Source organism: Pholcus phalangioides, unplaced genomic scaffold (genome assembly GCF_987345545.1).
Source record: "Pholcus phalangioides strain wild (caught in Gottingen) unplaced genomic scaffold, Ppha-v1.0 ptg000004l_1, whole genome shotgun sequence".
NCBI classification, from domain to species: domain Eukaryota; kingdom Metazoa; phylum Arthropoda; class Arachnida; order Araneae; family Pholcidae; genus Pholcus; species Pholcus phalangioides.
In genome coordinates this window covers 14,440,959-14,462,082 of record NW_028301597.1, presented here as the reverse complement: position 1 = coordinate 14,462,082, position 21,124 = coordinate 14,440,959, and the positions used below count along the sequence as shown (strand labels likewise).

At 35.0% G+C, this 21,124-nt stretch overlaps 1 protein-coding gene across 1 annotated transcript in view; it reads right to left on the bottom strand.

The window, feature by feature from the left end:
• Positions 1 to 760: 760 nt before the first annotated feature.
• Positions 761 to 21,124, bottom strand: part of LOC149086586 (uncharacterized) — a 42,774-nt gene continuing 22,410 nt past the window's right edge. Inside the window, exons 8-9 of the mRNA XM_089230952.1 lie at positions 4,590 to 4,749; positions 761 to 3,753 (exon numbers count right to left, since the gene is read on the bottom strand). Coding sequence (XP_089087078.1) covers positions 3,493 to 3,753; positions 4,590 to 4,749 — 421 coding nt within the window. The 3' untranslated portion in view covers positions 761 to 3,492. The remainder of the gene's footprint in view (positions 3,754 to 4,589; positions 4,750 to 21,124) is intronic.

Here is a 21,124-nt window from a genome sequence, read left to right as displayed (position 1 = left end):
TAAATAATATCCACGTCTCAATTGTCACACTAATTCATAAGCAACTATTTTCACTCATAAATTCAGTAAATATTTAAGCATAATATGAGAGCATTTTTTGGGGCAGAAAAAACTTTTCTCTCTGAATACTACCGTATTTTGATAAGTATTGCATTAGCTTTAAATGTGTTGGCCAGAAGACAAGGAATTACTGTTTTTTTATTCAAAATGTAAAATAATTAACATATAATTAAAGCATATTTATACACATACATATATAATTTTTTAAGGCAAGATTCTGCTAAAATTCTGCGGCAAACCCAAAAATGTAAAAAGGTGCCAATAGCATATAATTTTTTACGCTAAGTGTCCATTTTTTATACAGTACTGTATGTAGGGTGCAATATTCACCGATATTTGAATTCCAAAACGGAGAAAATTTGGGAAGAAACGGGATAAATGGGGTAAAATACAACTGAAAAAATTTTATTTTTGGCGATTTTTTTACAAATGATTATGCGTAACCACCGGTGCATCACTTTTACACACAGTAATATATAGGAGCCAATTTCGACCAAAGTCAAACGTCGTATAAATGTGGTTGTATTGTATATCGTACCTCCCCAATAGCGGACAAAAGTTTTGGTCCCATGGGTGTCTGTTATCGAGAGGTTCTACTGTAATATAAAAGGTTTGAGGGCGTTCAGTGCGGTGCTCTGTAAACACGGTTTATTATGATCTACATACTTGAAAATAAATACTTTAAAAAGAAAAGGCCAAATTCAACGCAACGAAGTAAATTTTATTAAACGGAACATGTAAAATTTTGTTCCGATTGCAATAAATTAATACATATGCGTTACATTTCAACAACAAATAATTCACAAGAGAAACTAATTATACACAGAATTAATACAAAAACCTTTGATTTCAATTATAAGAGATTCAGTCGGTACGAAAAAATGGTAACAACAAAAAGTTCGAAAAGTTTCTCGAGAAGGATGTATGAGATACAAGCATTTTTTCTTAATACTTATTTGGCAGAACTTTCAAACCAAAAAATCATACAACTTCACGACTGAAAATTAAATTATCAGAGCTTTAGGATGGATTTTAAAAGAATCAAACACCCTTACAATCAAGTTGAAGTTTGCATATTGCTGTGAAGCTCACGAGACTCATTGGGATATATGTTCTAACATAAAAAGTTATTCGTGTGATTTCACATAATAAACGGCATAAAACTACAAAATCTCAATTTCTAAATTAAAAAGCATTTATTTCCCCCTGTTTCGATTCAGCAATGTTAGACGATAAATCAAAAAATAAAACGCACGATATGCGGAAGTGAAAAATGCACCTCGTGAAATTATATTTAATGTGAGGGAGGAAGAGCGAACATTTTTTTATAAAGAATGTAGGGAAGGTTTCTTCTTTTTTTTCGATACTACTTGGTCACTATACGGTTTAGATGATGTTTTCCACCGTGGCCTACGTCTCCTGAGGCGAATCAGCTTATATCCCCTAGGGGGACACAGCGGGGGCTACGGTTGGTATGGAGGTTTAGATGATGTAATCAAGGGTACCGGTACTTATAAAAGGACTACATATAAAAATTTTTTAGATTTTCTACAATTCAAAAAGCAAAAATCCCTTAAGCGGGTCAAAAGGACTCTTATCTCTCATTATGTATGTATATAAGCAGCTTTAACATAAACCTCTTGAAGGAATATTTTCTTTCTAATGTAGCAAGCGATTGGCTTGCGATTTTTATCATATACCATGACCTAGAAGTTGTTTCCATTGCATTAGTTGTCAACATGCAAAGAAATTTCATTACAGGCCAGGCGATACTATTAAGAGATATTGATATAAGATGGAGTAAGGGTTTTTCCTTACTTACAGCATCTGAAATGCCGCGAAGATTTCAAAGAAAATAAACGAAATTATTTACGAAAGAAATTCGAAGCACAACCAATATTGATTAGACGAGTACTTACGCGTAACATAATATTGCTGGTTCGGAAGAGAAATAGTCTTGCTTTAGGTGCGTGTACGTCAGCATATTCACCCTTTAAACTGCTTTCATCGTAAATGAATAATGGTGAATAGTAGACTGCTAAATCGATTTCTGATAATTTACGACACAAGCGTGTACAGAAAGGTATAGCTCCGACTATTTGAGCAGTTAAAGGGTTAAATATTACAAAATAGGAAGATATAATAAAAATAAGAAATTCCCGAAGACCCTACAGTTTCATTAAAATATTCATCGGATATTACGTCATTTTGTACGGTTATCTCTTGATGGGAGAAGTTTCAAAATAGTACGGGTAATACACAAACGCGCAATAGAAATGCTATTTAGCCTATAATTTTTTGGCAATAAACATTAAATTAAAATTCATAGGCGATGAGCAAATCAAATTTCTCCCCCCCCCCCCCCTTCATTGAGCTGAATATTTCTTTTAAGTGCTTAGCCCTATAATGCATGATTTTTTATTTTGAGCTGATAATTTTTTCCATAATTAACGAAGCCTATAAAAAGCTGGAAAAATGTTTAAAAAAATCTATTCCGAATTGTACTCCTTATACTGGGTCTTAAAGAGGACGTACGGAGGACGTAAAATAGCATATAAAATAGATGTATTGAAGTATTATTACTTTCCAAATACATAACTACCTTCTTTGTGATTCAAACTATAGAAAGAAAAAAAAAATTTGGTTGCAAACTTCAACGTAAAAAAAAAGAAAGAAATGCAAATAAATCATTTCGACCTTACAGTGTGCATGATTTTCTTTTTTGACAGGTTACAGAATATTTACATTTCTTTTTTTAATTAAGAAGTTTTACTGCCATCTATGAATGGCTTTCGAAAGAAAATGAAAAATGGGAATAATGAATGTTTCAAACATGAGTTGCTAATTGGCAACGGGAAAAGAAACATGTTTAATGTAGATGTTACTGATCGGCAACTGCTGTTCAACCTACACACTGTAGGGTTGAAGATAAGCATCAGCAAAATTAAGAAAGATTCAACAAAACTGTTACAATAACTAACGGTTTGAGTTAATACCAACACATCGATATTACGTATTTGTAACAAACCAAAAATGCGAATTTCAACCGGTGTAATCATCTAATACTCTAATACCATTAAATTTTATAAGACAAAGAACACTTTCTTGTTGGTAAAAAAAAACATGCGATTTAAATGTATTGCATGAAATGATTCATTCAAAAACAAGAAAAGATTATTTTTTTCAATCACAGCATCCAAAAAAGACCATCTAAATCAATTTCTACAACACAACACACAAACTTATGTTCCACTGCAAGTTTACCTTTCGTCATAAAATGACAAATCAATATATCACGAGACAGAAATTCACAGAAAACACAGCAGCCGATTATTAGAAAATACCACTTATAATAATGCGCGATTGCTATCTAATTCAAAAATAGTATCCCGAATTCAGGCACGTCTGAAATATGAAAAATTAGTCTGATCATCAATCAAATAGACTGGCTCCTGCACTCGCCACCTTCTCTTCTTGTTCAATGTACTTCATGATGTCGAAATCGGACAGATCGTCGAACAGTTTGCTCTGTTGTTGCTGTTTATCTGTCGACGCATTCTCTTCTTCTTGTATCTCACTCTTGGCGGCCGTCTCTGAAATACTTGATTTTTTCAAAACTTTAGGCTTTGGGGGCAGCGAGGGTTTCTGTGGCACAGTTGGTTTAGCAGTCATAGACACTTTCTTTGGTGCAATCTGAAATAGCGAAAAATTCATACATAGTTTTAAATTAAAAATTTATGCATACGCAGGTAGGCCTATACACGATTATCAACCGAATTTGAACGGGAATGCGTGTGATTTCAGAAAAATTATTTTTTATATAACTGTTTTTCATATTTTAAAACTTTTTTTCAAAGATCAAGAATGAAGTTACGATCCATAATATAATTTTCATCCACATTTGTTAACACACAATTTGCGTTATTTCACACCAAACTCATACATGATAGCTCTGATTATTAATTTATTGAATAAAACTGAACGAAAATCTCAAATTACGAAGGTTAAATTATTTCATTTTTAATTCGTTAATCAATAATCCATTTTGATCCGTTTATATTTATTTAAAATGTATGAGGCAGGACTACATAGTAAATTAATATAAAAACTTTCCTCTCTCAACAAGCGCGGCGATTCATCTTGCGCGTTCCAAAATCAACTATATATCCTTGACGACCTTCTCTCCTTGGACGGCTTTGACCGATTCCCCCAAAGCTGTATAAAGATCTCGAGCCGCTTTGGATTTCCCAAACCGTTTTCAAGAGGTTAATGAAAAAGGAAAACGTTTTGATTCAATTAAAAAAAATTCAAAGCTAACTAAAAATTGGAACTTTTAACTTTTTTGATGAGTTTTTGGCAACGAATTTGGACAATGTACAAATTTTCTCGTTACAATTGTCCGTATAAACTGGCCATAAATGATTTAATGATTAATGTTGTTTCAGCAACAATAGCATACAGGTTCCGACATCATTGGAACAGCTTTTCGAAAATTCAAATCAGTACGCTTGAAAGCATCAAACAATCACCTGTGGCTTTTCTTGAGCGGTTTTCCGTGGTGGAGGAACAACGGGTTTAGAACTTATAGCTGCTTCATTATCAGACTCTTGAGCTGAATGTTTCTGTGGTTTGCTTAACGAAAGAGACGGTTGCTGCAGGTTCATCAGATCTTCCAAAGATTCAGAAACACTAAAAATAAAATCGTTCACAATCATTTTGTACCCTATACATATATATATCTACTATTACGATTTAAATATATAGACGAATCCCATTCTAACGAATTCCGTTATAGCGAAAATCCCGTTGTAACAAAAACTTTTCTAATCTTTAAATGAGTTAACATAGGAACAATGTATTGTGAATTCCGATATGAAAAATCTGTTATAACGAATTCAAAAACAAGTTTCTGAAAATTAACAAAAGAGTACAGAACGTTCCAAAAATGATCCTGTAAAATCGCGCGCGCGCGCGCGATTTCAGAGAATTAACTTGCTGAACTGTTGAGGAAGAAGGGTTGTTTTTTTATGGCTTGTGAAGTCAATTTTAACCAATAAGGTGCGTGAAAAAAAAAATAAAATCTGTGGTAAACCAGTGCTACGCATTAGGAATGTTTCATATTTCTGTTTCAAAATGAGTAGTTTCGAAAGAAAACGGTTTCAATTTAAAAAAGCTCACGATCATTTCTGAAATTAATGCTAGAGTAAATAGAAAGAATATAGCATTAAATACAGTATATCTCCATCTACCCTTTCAACATTTTTCATAAGTCGGACTAAGTTCGAATTAAAAATTCAAAGGGCAGTCATAGTTCCCCATAGAAAAAATACTAGACTTTCTCCAATGTTTAAGATGTGGAAGCAACTGTTTCTACAGGACTTTCGTTCAAGACATCTTCCCGGAACATACTTGATTTCAGGACATTCGTTTCCGAAATGTGCCAGTATTACCAGCCCGAGTGGCGCAGTGGTAAAGATGCTCGTCTTCCACTATGAAGGTTACCATCAAGGTCCATGGGTTCGAATCCTGGCATAGAACATTAGAAGCAAGTTCTTTACCTACTGAGCCTAGGGCGACCACCGATGGATGGAGCCTTCATTTCCCATCCAACTCCACTGGTTGGAAATTGCCGTATGGCGATATATGACCGGAGTTGGTGTGTGGTGCAGTAGTAGTATTACCCGCCCATTCATATGAGAAAAGACGAATTTGCATGTGCTTTTGGATGCGAAATTTTTCAAGCACTTTTTTGAGCACGCGTATACTTCAGAGTCATTTGTTGTTTCCTCGGCTTTCAAATACTTTTACAAAAAAAAATTACTCGATTATTCATCGATTATTTAAAAAAACAACGCCGATTATTCGTCTAAAATATATGTTGATTAGGTAAAACTTGTCCCGTAAGTAAGTTAATGGTGTGAGTTTTTTTTTTGTTTTTTTTTTTAAATTTAACCAAATTCCGCTACAATGAAATTTGTTAACGAATGTTAAAATTTGTAAAATCGGAAATTCCTTTATAACGAAATTTAGTTTTAACGAAGTGATTTTTCCAGTTTCCTGGAGTTCGTTAAAACGTGATTCGACTGTAATTAAATATACATATATTATATATGGTTTTTTTCTTTTAAAAAACATTAGAAATACTGTTTCATCATTCAGCTTAATTCAGTATAACCTTCTATAGTGGGCGCTGCCCGTTAGCGGACACTTTTGAAGCCCGTGGAAAAGGGCCTCTAGATTTCTGCTATACAGGGTGTTAACTATCGACTACCCAATAACTACACACGTGATTCCTAGTGAAAAACTGATACGGAAAAGTGTTTTCAATTTTTTTGATTTGACTCATAATTAATGAGTTATAACACTTTAAAAATTGACTACCGTAATTTCACACAAATTTATGGTCAAAAATAACACTATTTTCTAGATTAATCATCATATATATATATATATATATATATATATATATATAACATGTATTCAAGATATTCAATTTTTTATTATTTTTTTTTTGCTAATATTGCCTGTAGAAAGATCAAGCATTAATATTAAACTTTTTTTTTTTATTCCTTATGAAGCTCAAATATGGATTTTTTGAAAATTAAATTTTCGACCATAGTTGTGTTATAAAGTCCCAATTATAGTCCATCATATATTTCGTGTTATAAATTGCTTACGAACCATAGTTGAATCTACTTCAACTATATATGATTTAGTTAAAGTAGATTCAACTATATCATATATCCATCTTTATCTTCTTTGCTAGAAAATTAAGGGGTTTTTCTAAATTCGACCCCCCCCCCCCTAAGGTGGTCAAAAAAAGGGGGGGGGGTTCATAGAGCAATCACGCCGAGCCAAAATCGCTGAAGCTCATCATGAAATTTGGTTAGAAGTTTCATGACTATGAGAGGGTTTTTCGAAATTCGACAGCTAAGGGGGTCATAAAGGGTTGAATAGGGGAGCGGGGTCGTATTAATTTGGTCAGTATTTTTATATTGCAATGCAGAGATTCACTGAGAAGAGATTTTCCAAAATTCAAAGGTTATATGGGGCAATCCTCACTGAGCCGAAATCTCTGAAGCCATAAATATGAAATTTAGTCAATATTGCATTTTATAATGTAAATACCCACTAAGACGGGATTTCTGAAAATTTATCCCCCAACGGGGTCATGAGGGATTCAAATGCTACATGGGGGAATCATCGACCAGTAATTTTCAGATTACCAAATCCACGCGAGCGATGGTCCATAAAAATGGTTAGACCATAGTTCCGAGAAAAATGCAATTTTCTATTATTTTTCCTATAATTATTTTTATACGCACACAACAGTAAAAATGTTTATGAAACACATGTAAATACTTAATTCAGGGCCATAACTAGGCTGGGGCAACCGGGGCACTGCCCCAGGTCCCCGAGCCGAATAGGGGGACACCAAAAAAATTACACTTATTTTGCATTATAACGCTTTCAAGAAGGGCCCCAAGAAAAAGTCTGCCCCGGCTCTCGAAAAGGCCTTCCAAGGCCCTGAGTAAATTACCTGTAATACAGAACATCAATAGCGCAGAACAGCTTGTTGTAGTAACTTGTAGCCGAGAAAGTTTGCAGCTGACAAGATAACGTGAAACCCATAACCCCCAACTAACAGCTGATTCGCGGGAAAGTATTGGAGAGAGGGCGTGTCCTAACCACATCTCCATATCACACTATCTATGCTCTTTGCTTCAGTAATTAAATAGTTCACTAGATGTTGTTAGCATTTCGATTAACGATGTTTTAGTGAACACGGGTGTTTGGACCGTAGTTGTGTGAAATTACGGTACGTCACTTCATAATCCTGCCAAATTCACAGAACGTACACGCATAACTTGGAGGTTTTGGACTGATAAGCCCTAAAATGTATAAGCCTAAAAATAAATCGAGAAAAAAAAACACGCCAGTTTTTCTTCCACTCGTGTGTGTCCACTTTTCAAATTTTAACGTGGTTATGATTTTCTCGGATTGCAGTTTTTGAGTTTATCCGTGAAATAAAAAAAACTACATCCCAAAAATTCCGGAATTTTGCAGAAATGTTTACTCGCATGTATTAGTGAAATGAACCTCAGATTTAGAAATTAAACCATGGGAAGTTTGTTTTTTGAAAATGTTGAATTTTCCGATTTTTGAAATTTATATATTTTCCAAACTTTAAAAATTCATAAAATTCTAACGAATGATCCGATAACGAAGTTTGAGATTCATTTTTTTCACAATTGAATGATATAATTTTTATAATGTAATGTTTGAAAAATCGACTTCAAGTTTCGTGACACCCCTTAAATGAATAAAGTATCACAAACAATTTCGAAATAAGTTTTGTTTTTTTCCCAGTTCCAATTCAGAAGTTTTGGAAGATTAACACAATAAGCTTGTTGAATAAAATCGATTAGTTAAAAATTGTCCGGATGAAGTCTAACAATTACAGTTTTAAATTTTTATGGCATCTCATTTATGTTGTGCGTGTATGAAACAGTACTCAAAACCATATTTAGAAGAATAAACAGTACAGTAAAGAGATGGCATTCGTTTTGAAAATTCAAAGCTAAGGAGAGGAAATACATGATTTTTCGGGGAAAAAAATTAACAAAACATAAGAGTATCTGAAGGGGGCGACAAAATTAGTAGTGCCTAGGGCAGTGAGAACCTGAAGTCCGTCTCTGCTAAACCCATAAATACGCAGCTGAATGAAACTTCATCTGAAAAAATGACCAAGTTCTGCGCGAATCATGCAAGATAGAATAAATTTCGAAGCTGTATCAAAATCTTCCTTGTAAAAAGTTAAAGTAGATTTATTAACATTTCAGCGCGATAAAAATCAGCTACAGTCATAAGGAATGTAAAAATCTTCACTGCAACATGAATAAATCGGTATGAAGACGTGGCACGATGAAAAGTCGAAAAACAAAAATACAAAACCACTAATTATATTGAATGGAATAGAATGAATAAAATAATTAGTTTGAAAAATTTCTGATTGAATCGTTATTATTTTAGTGTTCCCACCATTCACCTTCGTCAAGCTACCATTTTTACATCTTCATTGAAGCTTTTTTAAGCGATGAAAGTTCAAAATTGCTCAAAAAATATTGCCCTGTTTTATTGACTAACATGTGATCTAATTCAAACGACAGGGTAAAAAAAATGATAGCGCAGTAAACACTATGCACTGTATGCATCTCCCTTCAAAACTTTTCACTAAACAGTGAAGGAGAGCAAATTACTACATTTTCACAAAAAAGTGCTGATTTAGTTTTAAAAAAATTCAAATAGATCTCACTTGGCTAACACTTTACAAATCTGGCGATAAATTTCCAATAAAGTAGACGAAGCCATTACACGTAATAACAAGATTATAATATCACACTACATGAAGAAAAAAAAGCGCCAATCGTGAAAGAAGGCTGAGCTTGGATTGTAACGGGATTGTATACTTCAATTCATTCTCAAGAAGTGGCAAACTCGCTTCTGGGAGAAATTTTCTTTCGCTGGGTGCATGCACGACCGTTAGAAAAATGTCACGTCACAAAAATTCAAAACTTTATATAAAACTTCCTTAATGTTCGTCCGATCAAAAAATCCGGTCGATACTTAACACCTTGTATATTAACGAACACTCCCCGTTGAAAGAGCAAACATTCCGGTCCCATAGACCAGTGTTGCGCAAACCGTGAGTGGCGACACCCCCCCCCCCCCCTCCTCTGGGTCAATGAACTAGAGGGGTCACGATTCTCCAAAATAAAAATACAATTTAAAAAAAAATAAGAAATTAATTTTTATTTCAAAATATGTCAAAGAATGCCTTTATTCAGCTGAGCTAATTACCATGTATCATACAATGCAATTTTATCAAATTCTACTAGTACAATAATCAATATATCGGCTCCGTTATGCAAGAATCCCGAATGTGAAATGTCCTTGCAAAAAAGAACGTGGGAAATGACGTTTGAATGTTTACTCTACCATGTTTTATTCTATGGAAGTTATTTTCTCAAAAATGTTCTGTAATGTGTGTGTTTCAATAGGGATACACATTCGCTTTTCAGTCACAACTTAGGCCCCTTTCACACGGAGCGGATGCGGACCCGGGTCCGCATACCCTTTCAAACGAGCGCTTTAGTTCGAAATTCGTGCATAAAAACTGTTTTTTCGCAATTTTTGTAATTATTTTTCCCCCTTCACCCCTGATTCAGTGGCCATAGGCAGCCTAGAGGCATTCTTTGGTGGTTTTTATCATTGAGCCTAAAGATGCCTCCATTCCGATCCTCACAAGTAGTCGATGGGAGAAAATATCTTAAAATATTTTCAAAAAATTTTGAAAAAAAATCTGTCTTTTCGGAAAAATATGAAAGAAAATTCCAAAAACACATCCAATGTTCGTAAAATCCAATCCAAAAACATCCAAAACATCGATGTTCCAAAAAAAAAAAAAAAAAAAATTCAGCAAATATCAAAGAATTTGCAAGTATAAAAAAAGGGAGGGGTTGGGACTTTCAAAATGTCTGTGCTTAGAAATATTCACATCACAATTCTGTCTTAGGCCGGGATTACACTATAAAAGTTTTGTAAAAGCTCTTTGATAAAACGTGAAAAATTCAACCATTAAGATCACCGGTTGCATTTGCTTGAATGCAACCGATGCGCCTATTGGTTGAATTTTTTAACTTTTATAAAAGATCTTTTACAAAACTTTATAGTATAATCCCGGCCTCAAGTACGGATTACACTATAAACATTTTATAATAATTCTTTTAAAAAAGCAACTAATAAATTTATCGGTTGCACTTGCAATTTATTAGTTGCTTTTTTCAAGTTTTATGAAATAACTTTCATAAACCTTTTAGAGTGAAATCCCATCCTTAGATTAGTCACTTCTGAAATATAAAATTTCATTTTTTTAAGTTTACAGACTAAATATTGAGTAAAATATACTTGTAGGTATCGGGGAACCACCAAAAATATTCAAGTGCTAGGGTCTTCAAACGGCCCTGAGTGAGCACCGTACGTGGATAACGTTCTTTAATAAAAGTATTTTTTTTAAAGTTTAAAAAAATTAACAGATTAAAAATTTTAAAAAATAACAAATATTTAAAATAATATTTCAGATATTTATATTTTTAAATAATTTTAAAAACTTAAAAAGAAAAAAATTAAAATTTTTAAATTAAATTTAAAAGTTATTAAAGTATGTAGTCAATTAAATATTCGTAATGAACAGAACGGCTTATAATTTTGGTCCCGTCAGTGGCCGTTGTTGGCAGGTTTTATTATATAAAATTGTAAAATATGGACAAAAGGCAGTTGAAGTTGCTATATCTCCATCTCAGAAGGAAACGGAGGGATAGACGTATGTAGGTACATTATATTAATGAGCAGGGACCATCATATGGTGTTTTTAAGGGTATTTATGGCAAATAATTAAAAAAATTCCGTGAAAAATCACCTTCAAAAAGTAGCCAAAGATGCGGACGAATTCGCTCCGCATCGTGTGAATAGCTCCGAATAAACCTATTGTCAAAACTTCTATGTGCGGATGCGGAGCCCGCACTTAGGTTTTGACACATGCGGACGACGTCCGGACCCGCATGAACATTTCCTAGGTGCGGAGATTTTTCGGCTCGTCTGAAAGGCGCAGTATATTCCAATTGTTAAAACTTCTTCCGGACCCGCATCCGCTCCGTGTGAAAGGGCCCTTAGATAGCAAAACAAGGTATTCAAGCTACCAGTGCCGTCTTAACGGCACAACCTCAAGAGAAGAAGAGCCTCACAAAAATGAGAGCCGGTTGAAATTTTTGAAAATTTACCAGATAGGGCCTCAGAAAAATCACTTAGCCCGGGGGCCCATGTTGCTCTTAAGACGGCCCTGCAAACAGCTGATAAAAAAATTTGTACATTCGTGCTTCTGACATGCGGCAGACGATATCAAGTTAGTATTTTGACAGGGTGACTTGGAGAGAATCACCCGATTTCAAAATTTTATATTTCTTGAAAATTAAAAACCCAGAATAGAATGTTAAGTAATATGTGAATATACGGGGGGAAATGTGTCTATACATTTTATGAACAATTTTTTTATTGGTTGATTTCAAGTGTAGAATCATTTTGAGAGAAATCGGATGATTCTTTCTATATCACCCTATATACGAAATCAAGGAACATACACCTCGGCTACACTTCCATCTTGCACCAGGGACACTAAGTACATCAAAAACAAAGTAAATATTTCTTATGATATTAAAAAAATTTAATATCTTTGGAAGACAATATCACCTAATAAAAATCGGGCTTTTCCGGACACCATATTTGCTGGCAAAAAATCGGGATGTCCCGAAAAACCGAGACACATGTTCAGTTTATATAGGGGGGTGGGGGGGGGTCTTTCGTGGGACATATGGTCAGCCTGTGAAGGGGGGACGCCGATAAAATTTTTGGTCCAAATGGGGTTGCGCTTCAAAAAGTTGCGCACCACTGCCATAGACGTCCGTTATTGAGAGGAACCCACTGTATTTTAGCACTCTATAGTTAGAACATATATTAGAAAATATAAAGCAAAAATGCACTTTTTCCATTGCTGAATACTATATAGGAAATACAGCTTAGCATTTGAACATGACATCGAAAGTATCTAAGTTGGGAAAAACATTTTTCTCCTTTTTTTTATGCACACGTAATTAAGTTTTGAGATGTACCAATTCCCCGACCAGATGAAAATACACTGAGGTTGAATGGAAAATTAGAAACATCAGCGGGCAAAGTCGAATCGCGTTGACTGGTTAGGAGTGTTCCCATTTCGAGCTATAGAATGCTAGTGGTTTTCCTCTTTTTCTCACTGTCAAGGAACATGATTTCATGGCTCAGTTTTCGTAGATAAAAACTGCTGACAAAAAGAAAGCGTTCGTCGAATCAACGTTAAAACAAACCGTTAATAATGCTCAAGAGGTGGGGAAGAAGGTCGCAATGCCTGCTCCACTACGTACATGCAGTTTGGTTGCTTGCGCCTGTTGCTTCTCAATTCAATCAAGGAGATATCTGTTGTCACACACGTGAAGTATGACTTCTCCTAAGCAATCAGGAAAGCGATTTCTTTCGTTCGCTTTCTCTCCTTCAGCGGCCATTTCTTCTCTAGATTCTTCCTTTGACTCAGATACACGAACTATCACCTCATTTCTCAACATAGCTACGTATCTACTGAAAACATTTTGTTATAAATGGGGAGCCAGAGCATCGATTCTAATATGTCATCGAATATTTTCCCGTCTAGAATAAGCAAGTGTGAAAGGATATGAACTTTGGACATCGATATATAAAACAAAAGAAAAGATCGTAATCAAAGGCTTGATTAGGATGCTCTGCAATAGATTACTTTTTTATGATTACTCTGCAACTACACACTGCTATGTACACATTTTGTGCGACACACACCTATGCCTGCTCATAAAATATTGTAAGTAAGGCCGTCTAGCAACTTGGTCACACGTATGAATGGTCCCATGATAACCTTACACTACAACAGAGGTCTTCACCCTTCTTCTAGTTGCGAGCACTGCTTGTAACCATCATCAAATGGAGATTACTCTTACGAGAGAGACAAGTTTGACATACGAATGCATGAAATCAGGATGCTTTCAATACTTGAATACCATTTGTACAAGGTATTTTAATCAGGACGTTAATTACCCACTTGCGAGCACGAAATCGGGCACGGGCATGAATCACTATGGGTGCTTCGGGGAGCACCGCGGTGCTCGCGAGCAACGGATTGAAGATGCGTGCACTACAAGGAACATCGATTGTAGCTGACTTTTATGTGTTCAGCGCCTTGCCCAGGGACTCATTATGGAATAAAATGACAATAAGAAAATGGCTGTTTTTTAGCTGTGAACCTTCTTTCATTGCACATACAGTGCGAGACATAATTATAAGACGCTACGAATATTCGCAAAAATAAACGGAAATATTATTTCCATAATAATGAAACTCAATTGCATGTATCGTTCATGTTGTGTACAATTGTTAATGAAATTACAAGGACGTCCGAGAAATAGTTTTTTATATTTTAATATCTGTGAATTCCAGTAAGAAATTAGTGGGACAGAAATATAAGACATTTCCATTTCCACCGTTTTACAATAGTGTAGCACTGCGTTACTTTATGCAAATCATTGGGGCGCGGTAGCCCAGGTCGATAAGATACTCGCCTAAAGTACCAAAGGATGTTTAGAGGTGTCGCGAGTTCGATACCAGGTTCGTCGTTGTCAGAAAACTTTCCTGACATAGGGGTACAACAGAAACGGCGACGACCGCAGAAAAAATTGCTACCGCAGGGAGTCCCTCCATCGAGGTGTCAGCGCACCAACCTCTCGATGAGTATAAAAAAACAAGCCTGCCGTTCGGATTCGGCAATAAATTGTAGATCCCGGTCTAATTAGCCTTCGTGTGCAGAAAATGACCGTGGTGCGACAAAAATGATCAAATGATTCACAAATTTTTTTGTTTACGTCACTGGATAAGAAACTAATAATAATATTCCCTTTTTACAAGTACCTCATCAGTAGAAAAAATACCACGGGGTAATGTTGCAAAACAGTGAAATTCGTGAAATTTAGCCATTGCATGGCACCGGTGTTTTGAAAACATATATAGAAAATAAAATTGGATGTTCTCGATGTGCCGTCACAAGTGCTTTAAACCGTGGAATATGTGATTTTGTAGAAAAACTATCTGGGAGCACCCCCCATGCTTGTCTGCGCAATGTTTGCACTCTAGCATTAAGGAGCAAAATGTCATCTAGAAATATAAAATCTGCCTTACAACTGTAGTGCTCACAGCAAACAATTTCTAGAGTTTTTAGTTCTACAAGTAACATCAAATTCATGAAAATCAACAAAAAACCTCCATTAACTTTGAAACACAGACAGGATCATTTGACTCTCGCAAAATGTACCATGCCTTGGACTCAACAGTGGTATGCTGCTCTGTTCTCTGATGGAAAAAAATCAATCTTGATAGTCCAGGTAGTTTCCATTCATATTGGCATGTTTTGAGGTCTGCAACACCGCAATTAATGAGCTGTCGAATGGGTGGTGGTTCAGTGATGGTTTGGGGAGCATTTTGTACCCTCAAGGATGAATTCAAAAAGCTACATAGAACTTTTGCAGGAGCAACTTGGTGTGTGTGTGTATATATATATAAGTTCTTTGTGACAAATATTGCATATTCCAATTAGATAATGGGCCAAATTCATGTGTCAGGTCACACAAAGCAGTGGGTCAAGCAAGTAAACATCAATGTTCTTTCATGACCTGCATTTTTGCTTAACCTCAACCCCATGGAAAACTTGTGGGGCATATTTTGCAGATCGGTATATGCAGGTAGGAGGCAATTTTCTTCCATCAAACATCTAAAAGCCGCCATGTAACAGGCTTGAAATGATGTCTCTTGTGACACTCTCATTGATTTGGTTGAATCCATGCCAAATTGCATTTTTGCTTTGATTAGCAACAGGTGGTTGCACAAAATATTGATTTTGGTAAATTTATATGTAATTTCTTTGAATTTCATTTTATTTTTCCCTCAAAAATCAGTAGGTGTCTTATAATTCTGTCCATACTACATTTTCTGTTTTTCCATAACGTAACGTGAAAATATTTTTTAAATTTCCAATATTTGGTATAAAGTTATTTTTTGCCATCATAAAACAGCTTGAAATTTTTGATATTTTTTACTTTCCTGCTTCTTGTGATTTTACTAAAATTTAAGAGTGTCTTATAATTATTTCTTGCACTGTACTCATGAAACCTGTTTTACAAACGAATTGCGGCAACCAAACTTGTCATAGGAGGCAATGCGGGAAATCGGCCATAGAAAATTACTTCTTACACTGTCATTAGAAAGTACACACTAGTTTTTGCACTAGTTGTCACAAACATCTCTTAAGAGAAGATGGTTTGGACATGTATAATGATGAAAACCATTAAAAAAAACATTCATTTATTGATTATAACAAACGTATAATTCATAACTTTAACATTGTATGGTAATCTATACTAACCCTCTCTGAAATAAAATGTTTGCTAGTATGTATCTATCATTATTAATAAATGATTTCATTTTTAGTGTTTGAATGAAAAAAAAAATATGATGAATATCTCTTCCACATAAAAAAATTCAGGGATACTTCTGTCTTTCATATTAAAAGGTAAATATATAATTATAGTAATAATTTTCATGCCCAACAGTCATGTGACACTCAAACCTCTTTCGCAAATGGACGGTTTTTATATACAGTGTGTTTCAAAAAGAATCATCTGATTTAAAAAAACTATTCAGATTTTTAATCCATTTTGATTGAATAATGTATGGGTAAAAAGAGGCGAATCTCGAGTTTCATGCAGTTGCCAACAGGTACCGCTAGCGCTCTTCTTTCGGCAGCCACTTCAGTGTTTGTCAAGATGGTGACTGCACAATAGAAATTGTTTTGTGTTCTAAGCTTTGCAAAGTGTGAGTTGGTAACAACTGTTCATCTGCTTTTCATCGACAATACTCTGGTGTTGAACTTCCTACCGCTCAAGAGCATTTGGCGATGGTATAAAGAATTCCGAGACACTGGTTGTCTGTGTAAAGGGAAATCCCCTAGCCGTCCCCACATGTCAGGCAAAATGTGGAGCGCATCCAGCAGAGTTTCACACATCCACAGAAATCCACTCATAGTGGATGCAAACCTGCTCGCAAAAGTTTGGCACGAATGACTACTGTATAGACATATGCCATGCATCCCAATGTGGACATATTGAGCACCTTTAATTTGGTTTGTAAAAAACTTTATGATTAGCCATGTAATACAAAATTAATCTTAAGTGTCTCATGTTCAATATTTTTCATAATATACGCATTTCAAATCGGGTGATTCATTTTGAAACACTCTGTAAAAGGAACCAAGTGCTACTAAAAACTAAGAAAAATTAATTTAAAAATATTTTCAATTTGGTTATCCCTTCAGTTTGGTAGTTGGTTCAAATGCACACAGATGGGATCACAGCATATATGATAATTGGTTCTATTTAGATAAAAAAAAATCCCACCTCTTTCAATAGTTCAGAAGTCAGTATATCTCAAAAATGTTACAAATGGCGCTTGGTTCCTTTTATATAAAAGCTGTCCAAATGATAGACAACAAAAAAGTATATGCATAACTAAATGTTTTCTTCGACAACATTCATTACAACCTAACAGTCTGAGTGTGTAATGTAGTATTGTGTTTGATTTTTCAGTGCTGCCATCTATAATTCAAAAGTGAAGTGAGTGATGTGTTATGATTGAATTACATTTATACTGTTTGTAGGTCTGTTGCTCTCTGTGGCAAAACTTTTTAAAGGGGAGATCGACTCGCATTTGCGCCTTGAAGTTGGTAACCACAGAAAACCAACTTCAGCCAACTGCCACTGTGGTGACGGTGGGATTCGAACAAAAAATGATACATGTATATTACATATATACATATATCATTATAATATACATATCTTTTTTTGTCATTAATTCAATAATAAATGCACAGGCACAAATGTATGTTCGTGTTTACCACCAACTCGTGTTTCATCTCATATTCAAACATTAAAATGATATAAAATTTTGTTATATTATAGTAAAACCTGTCTTCAATGGAACCTATATTAAGTGGAAACCTGTCTTTCCCGGGAAAAAAATCATAGTCCTGTGATTTCAATGCCAAAATACACATTAAAAAACCTGGATTAAACTGAACCTGTCTAATGTGGAAACGGAAAGGAAAATCTTACAGCGCGTTTAACAGAAAATTTCACACAAACACTTCAATGTTTCACGACCAATTAACCAAAGGAGCATACAAAATATTAGTATTCTATCAAAATTTTTAATGCAATGACTACTTGCCAATGTGAGCTCTACTTCACCCACCCTTAGATTTGCACCTTACATTACCATACTTGATGCTGTGGTTTGTGAAAAGCCACATGTAGTGAAACACTGTTTTCTGAAAATGTAAAAAAAAATTTCGGTAAAGCAGGCTTTGCTATGGAAGAAATTGGTGTAATAGTTAGATATATGACTTACAAAATTGTATGCAAGCTGCTTTCACCGTGATTAGAAGGCCAGAATTAGAGGAAGGTGAAGGGGGTGGGGAATTGCTCTGGTGGAAAATTTTAAGTGGGAAAATCATTGAATTTTATGGTGGTCGGGGCAGAGAAATCATGTTGCCCCCCCCCCCCCCACCCCCACAAAAATCCTAGTTACAGCCCTGATGTTGACACGACAGATACTAACACCCTCATTAAAAGTTTCAGAGAAAGTAAAGAGGAACGTAAATGTAGTCATTTCTGATGAAGAGCAGTGTGGGGTGAAGTTTCATACAGATGCTGTGAAAACCTAAATATTTAGCAATTATAGATTAAATAATATACATTATTTTATGTATATTTGAATTAATTAGTTTATTTTTATTATACTGTACTTCAATTACATGCGAGATCGTTACATAATTTCACGCATTATGTCAATTGAACCTCTATTAAGCGGAAACCTCAGTTCTTGCAATTCCATTGAAGACAGATTTCACTGCATTAAGATTTTTTGCCTTGAAAAATTTTATGAGCAAATGACTAATTGCAAAAAATGTTCAATCAGGGTTCATACCCACATTCATGAATAAATTTCGGACTTTTCCAGGTTTTCCAATCAAATTCTAAAAAACTTCCAGGCACTGTAGTTTTTGAATCACAAGCTTGTCGAGCATTTTTAGTACCAAATAATTTGTAATTCATCTAAACTGAAATTTTTATGAACCCTCAGTACAATTACACATTTTTTATATAGATAACTTTTTCTTTAATTTCTTGGTTTTCAGCATTTAAACAGAGCTTTGTCTCTTCTAAAATAATCTGATTTTGTGCTCTTAGTTTGTCTACACTCAGCTTTTCTTTTCTCTTTTATATTTGCTTTCCAAAAAAAGTAAGATAATTACTAACTATAAATTGACATTTCAGAAGTAATATTTCTTGGTAACTGCTTCATTTGACCATATCATGCTGCACAGAGAGCTAGTCATAAGTAATGCCTCATGAAAGATTTTCCAAAGCTTATCCCACCTTATTATTGATAAACCTGATTCTGGAGATGCCTAATGTGGCACTGGTGGAGAACCACACTAATAACTTACAGCAGCTCTTTTAACATTTGTCAAAATAAGTTGCAAAAAATGTATCACATTGTCTTAAAATATAGTTGAATGGATATACAGTCTGCCCCTCCATATTCGCAGTTTTTTCCTTCACTGGAAAATGTTTTTTGGAAAAACTCAGAGCAATCTTCATTCACGTGTTTTGTTTACAAAATTTGAGTTGTGTGTTTAGCATAGCTCATTTTTCTAGTGCTACTGATAATGCTTCGGAACGACAAAAAAAAGTGAAAGGTTTAGAAGAAAAATTAGATATATTGACTATACTTGGAGAAAGTAAGTCAATTGCTGCTGTGACCCGCCATTACGGAATCACCGAATCTATGGTGAAATGTATCAAGAAAAAGGAATCTGAAATTCGTTCAACCGAGGCTGTAGCTGCACCTGTGGCAGCGAAAACTTTGCATCGCGTACGGGATCCACGTGTTTCTTGTACTAAAAATGCTATTTTTTGTGGGTACAAGACTACTACAAAAAAAAGTATTCCAATTGATTGTAATATTATAATGGAGAATTCGATAACATTTTACACTTTTATAAAGCGAAGGGCTGGTGAAACGCCTATTTCATCAGAATTTTATGCAAGTAGAGGTTGGTTTCATAGGTTTAAGAAACGATTCGGATTACGCAATGTAAAAATCACTGGCGATGAAGCCTCTGCCAACCAGAAGGCAGCTAGAAAATTTCCAAAGACTCTGCAGAAAGTTATTGAAGAGATGGGATATTTACCTCAGCAGGTGTTTAACTTGGGAGATCATACCCTTGTATACAGTTTGTGTGTAGTTCATGTGTTGTGTTGTTTTTTGTTATGTTGTTGTATATGTAGTTTATTCATACAAATAAACCTTTACTCTCTCTCAAATTTTCGAATCGGCAAATCCGCGAGCATTCTGCAATCTGCTAAAAACACTTTTCCTGGATTGGTTTAAACTGTGTTTCGTTCTGGAAGTCAGGAGGTACCTTGAGAGTGAAGCCATGTCATTCTAAGTTCTTTTGATGCTGGATAATGCTCCTGGACAACAAGATGTCAATGTGTTCAAAGACGATGGTGTGGAAGTCCTTTATATGCCTCCTAATCTACATCTATCAATCAGCCCCTTTATCAGGGAGTAAAGCGAACATTCAAGGCTCACTATACACGCCACTCAATGGAGATGACTGTACACGAAATAGAAGATGCCAATGCATAAAATGTCTTGAAGGTATGGAAGAATTACACTATCACTAATGTCATTACTGTCATAACTAGAGCTGTGGCAGCTCTTAAGTAGAAGACAAGTTCACTGTGAGTAACATATCAAAAGGGCTTCGCAAGTACAAATCAGCAATAGATTATTTTCATGACATACGTACGTTCTTCACATGTAGGAAAATCAGTAGAGGAAGCCTTGTCAACATATTCCAACATACTTGATGATATAAAGAAGAAACGGCAAACAGAAATCATAATGTTCTTTCAGAAAACATTGCTAACAATCCCTGCAGCATCTTTTACATTCCCTTATACCTCTGTGTTACCCTACTCTTATGCTGTTCAATAAACAAGATAAACAAAAAAAAACCCTATGGTTTCGGTTATTCGCGGATTTCCGTATTCGCGGTCACCCCCAGAATGTGACCCCCATGAATACGGGGGGCCGACTGTATTTCAATTCTATTGCAATTTGAGTGAAAAACGAAGAAAATTTGTTTTTTGCACAATCGGTTGACAATGCCAGCATTATATAACTCATAGAAACCGTATGAATACATCACTGGGTTAGACTAATGAGCGAAACAAAAAAGAAGTTCATTCTAAAAACAGTGAAAATTACTCTT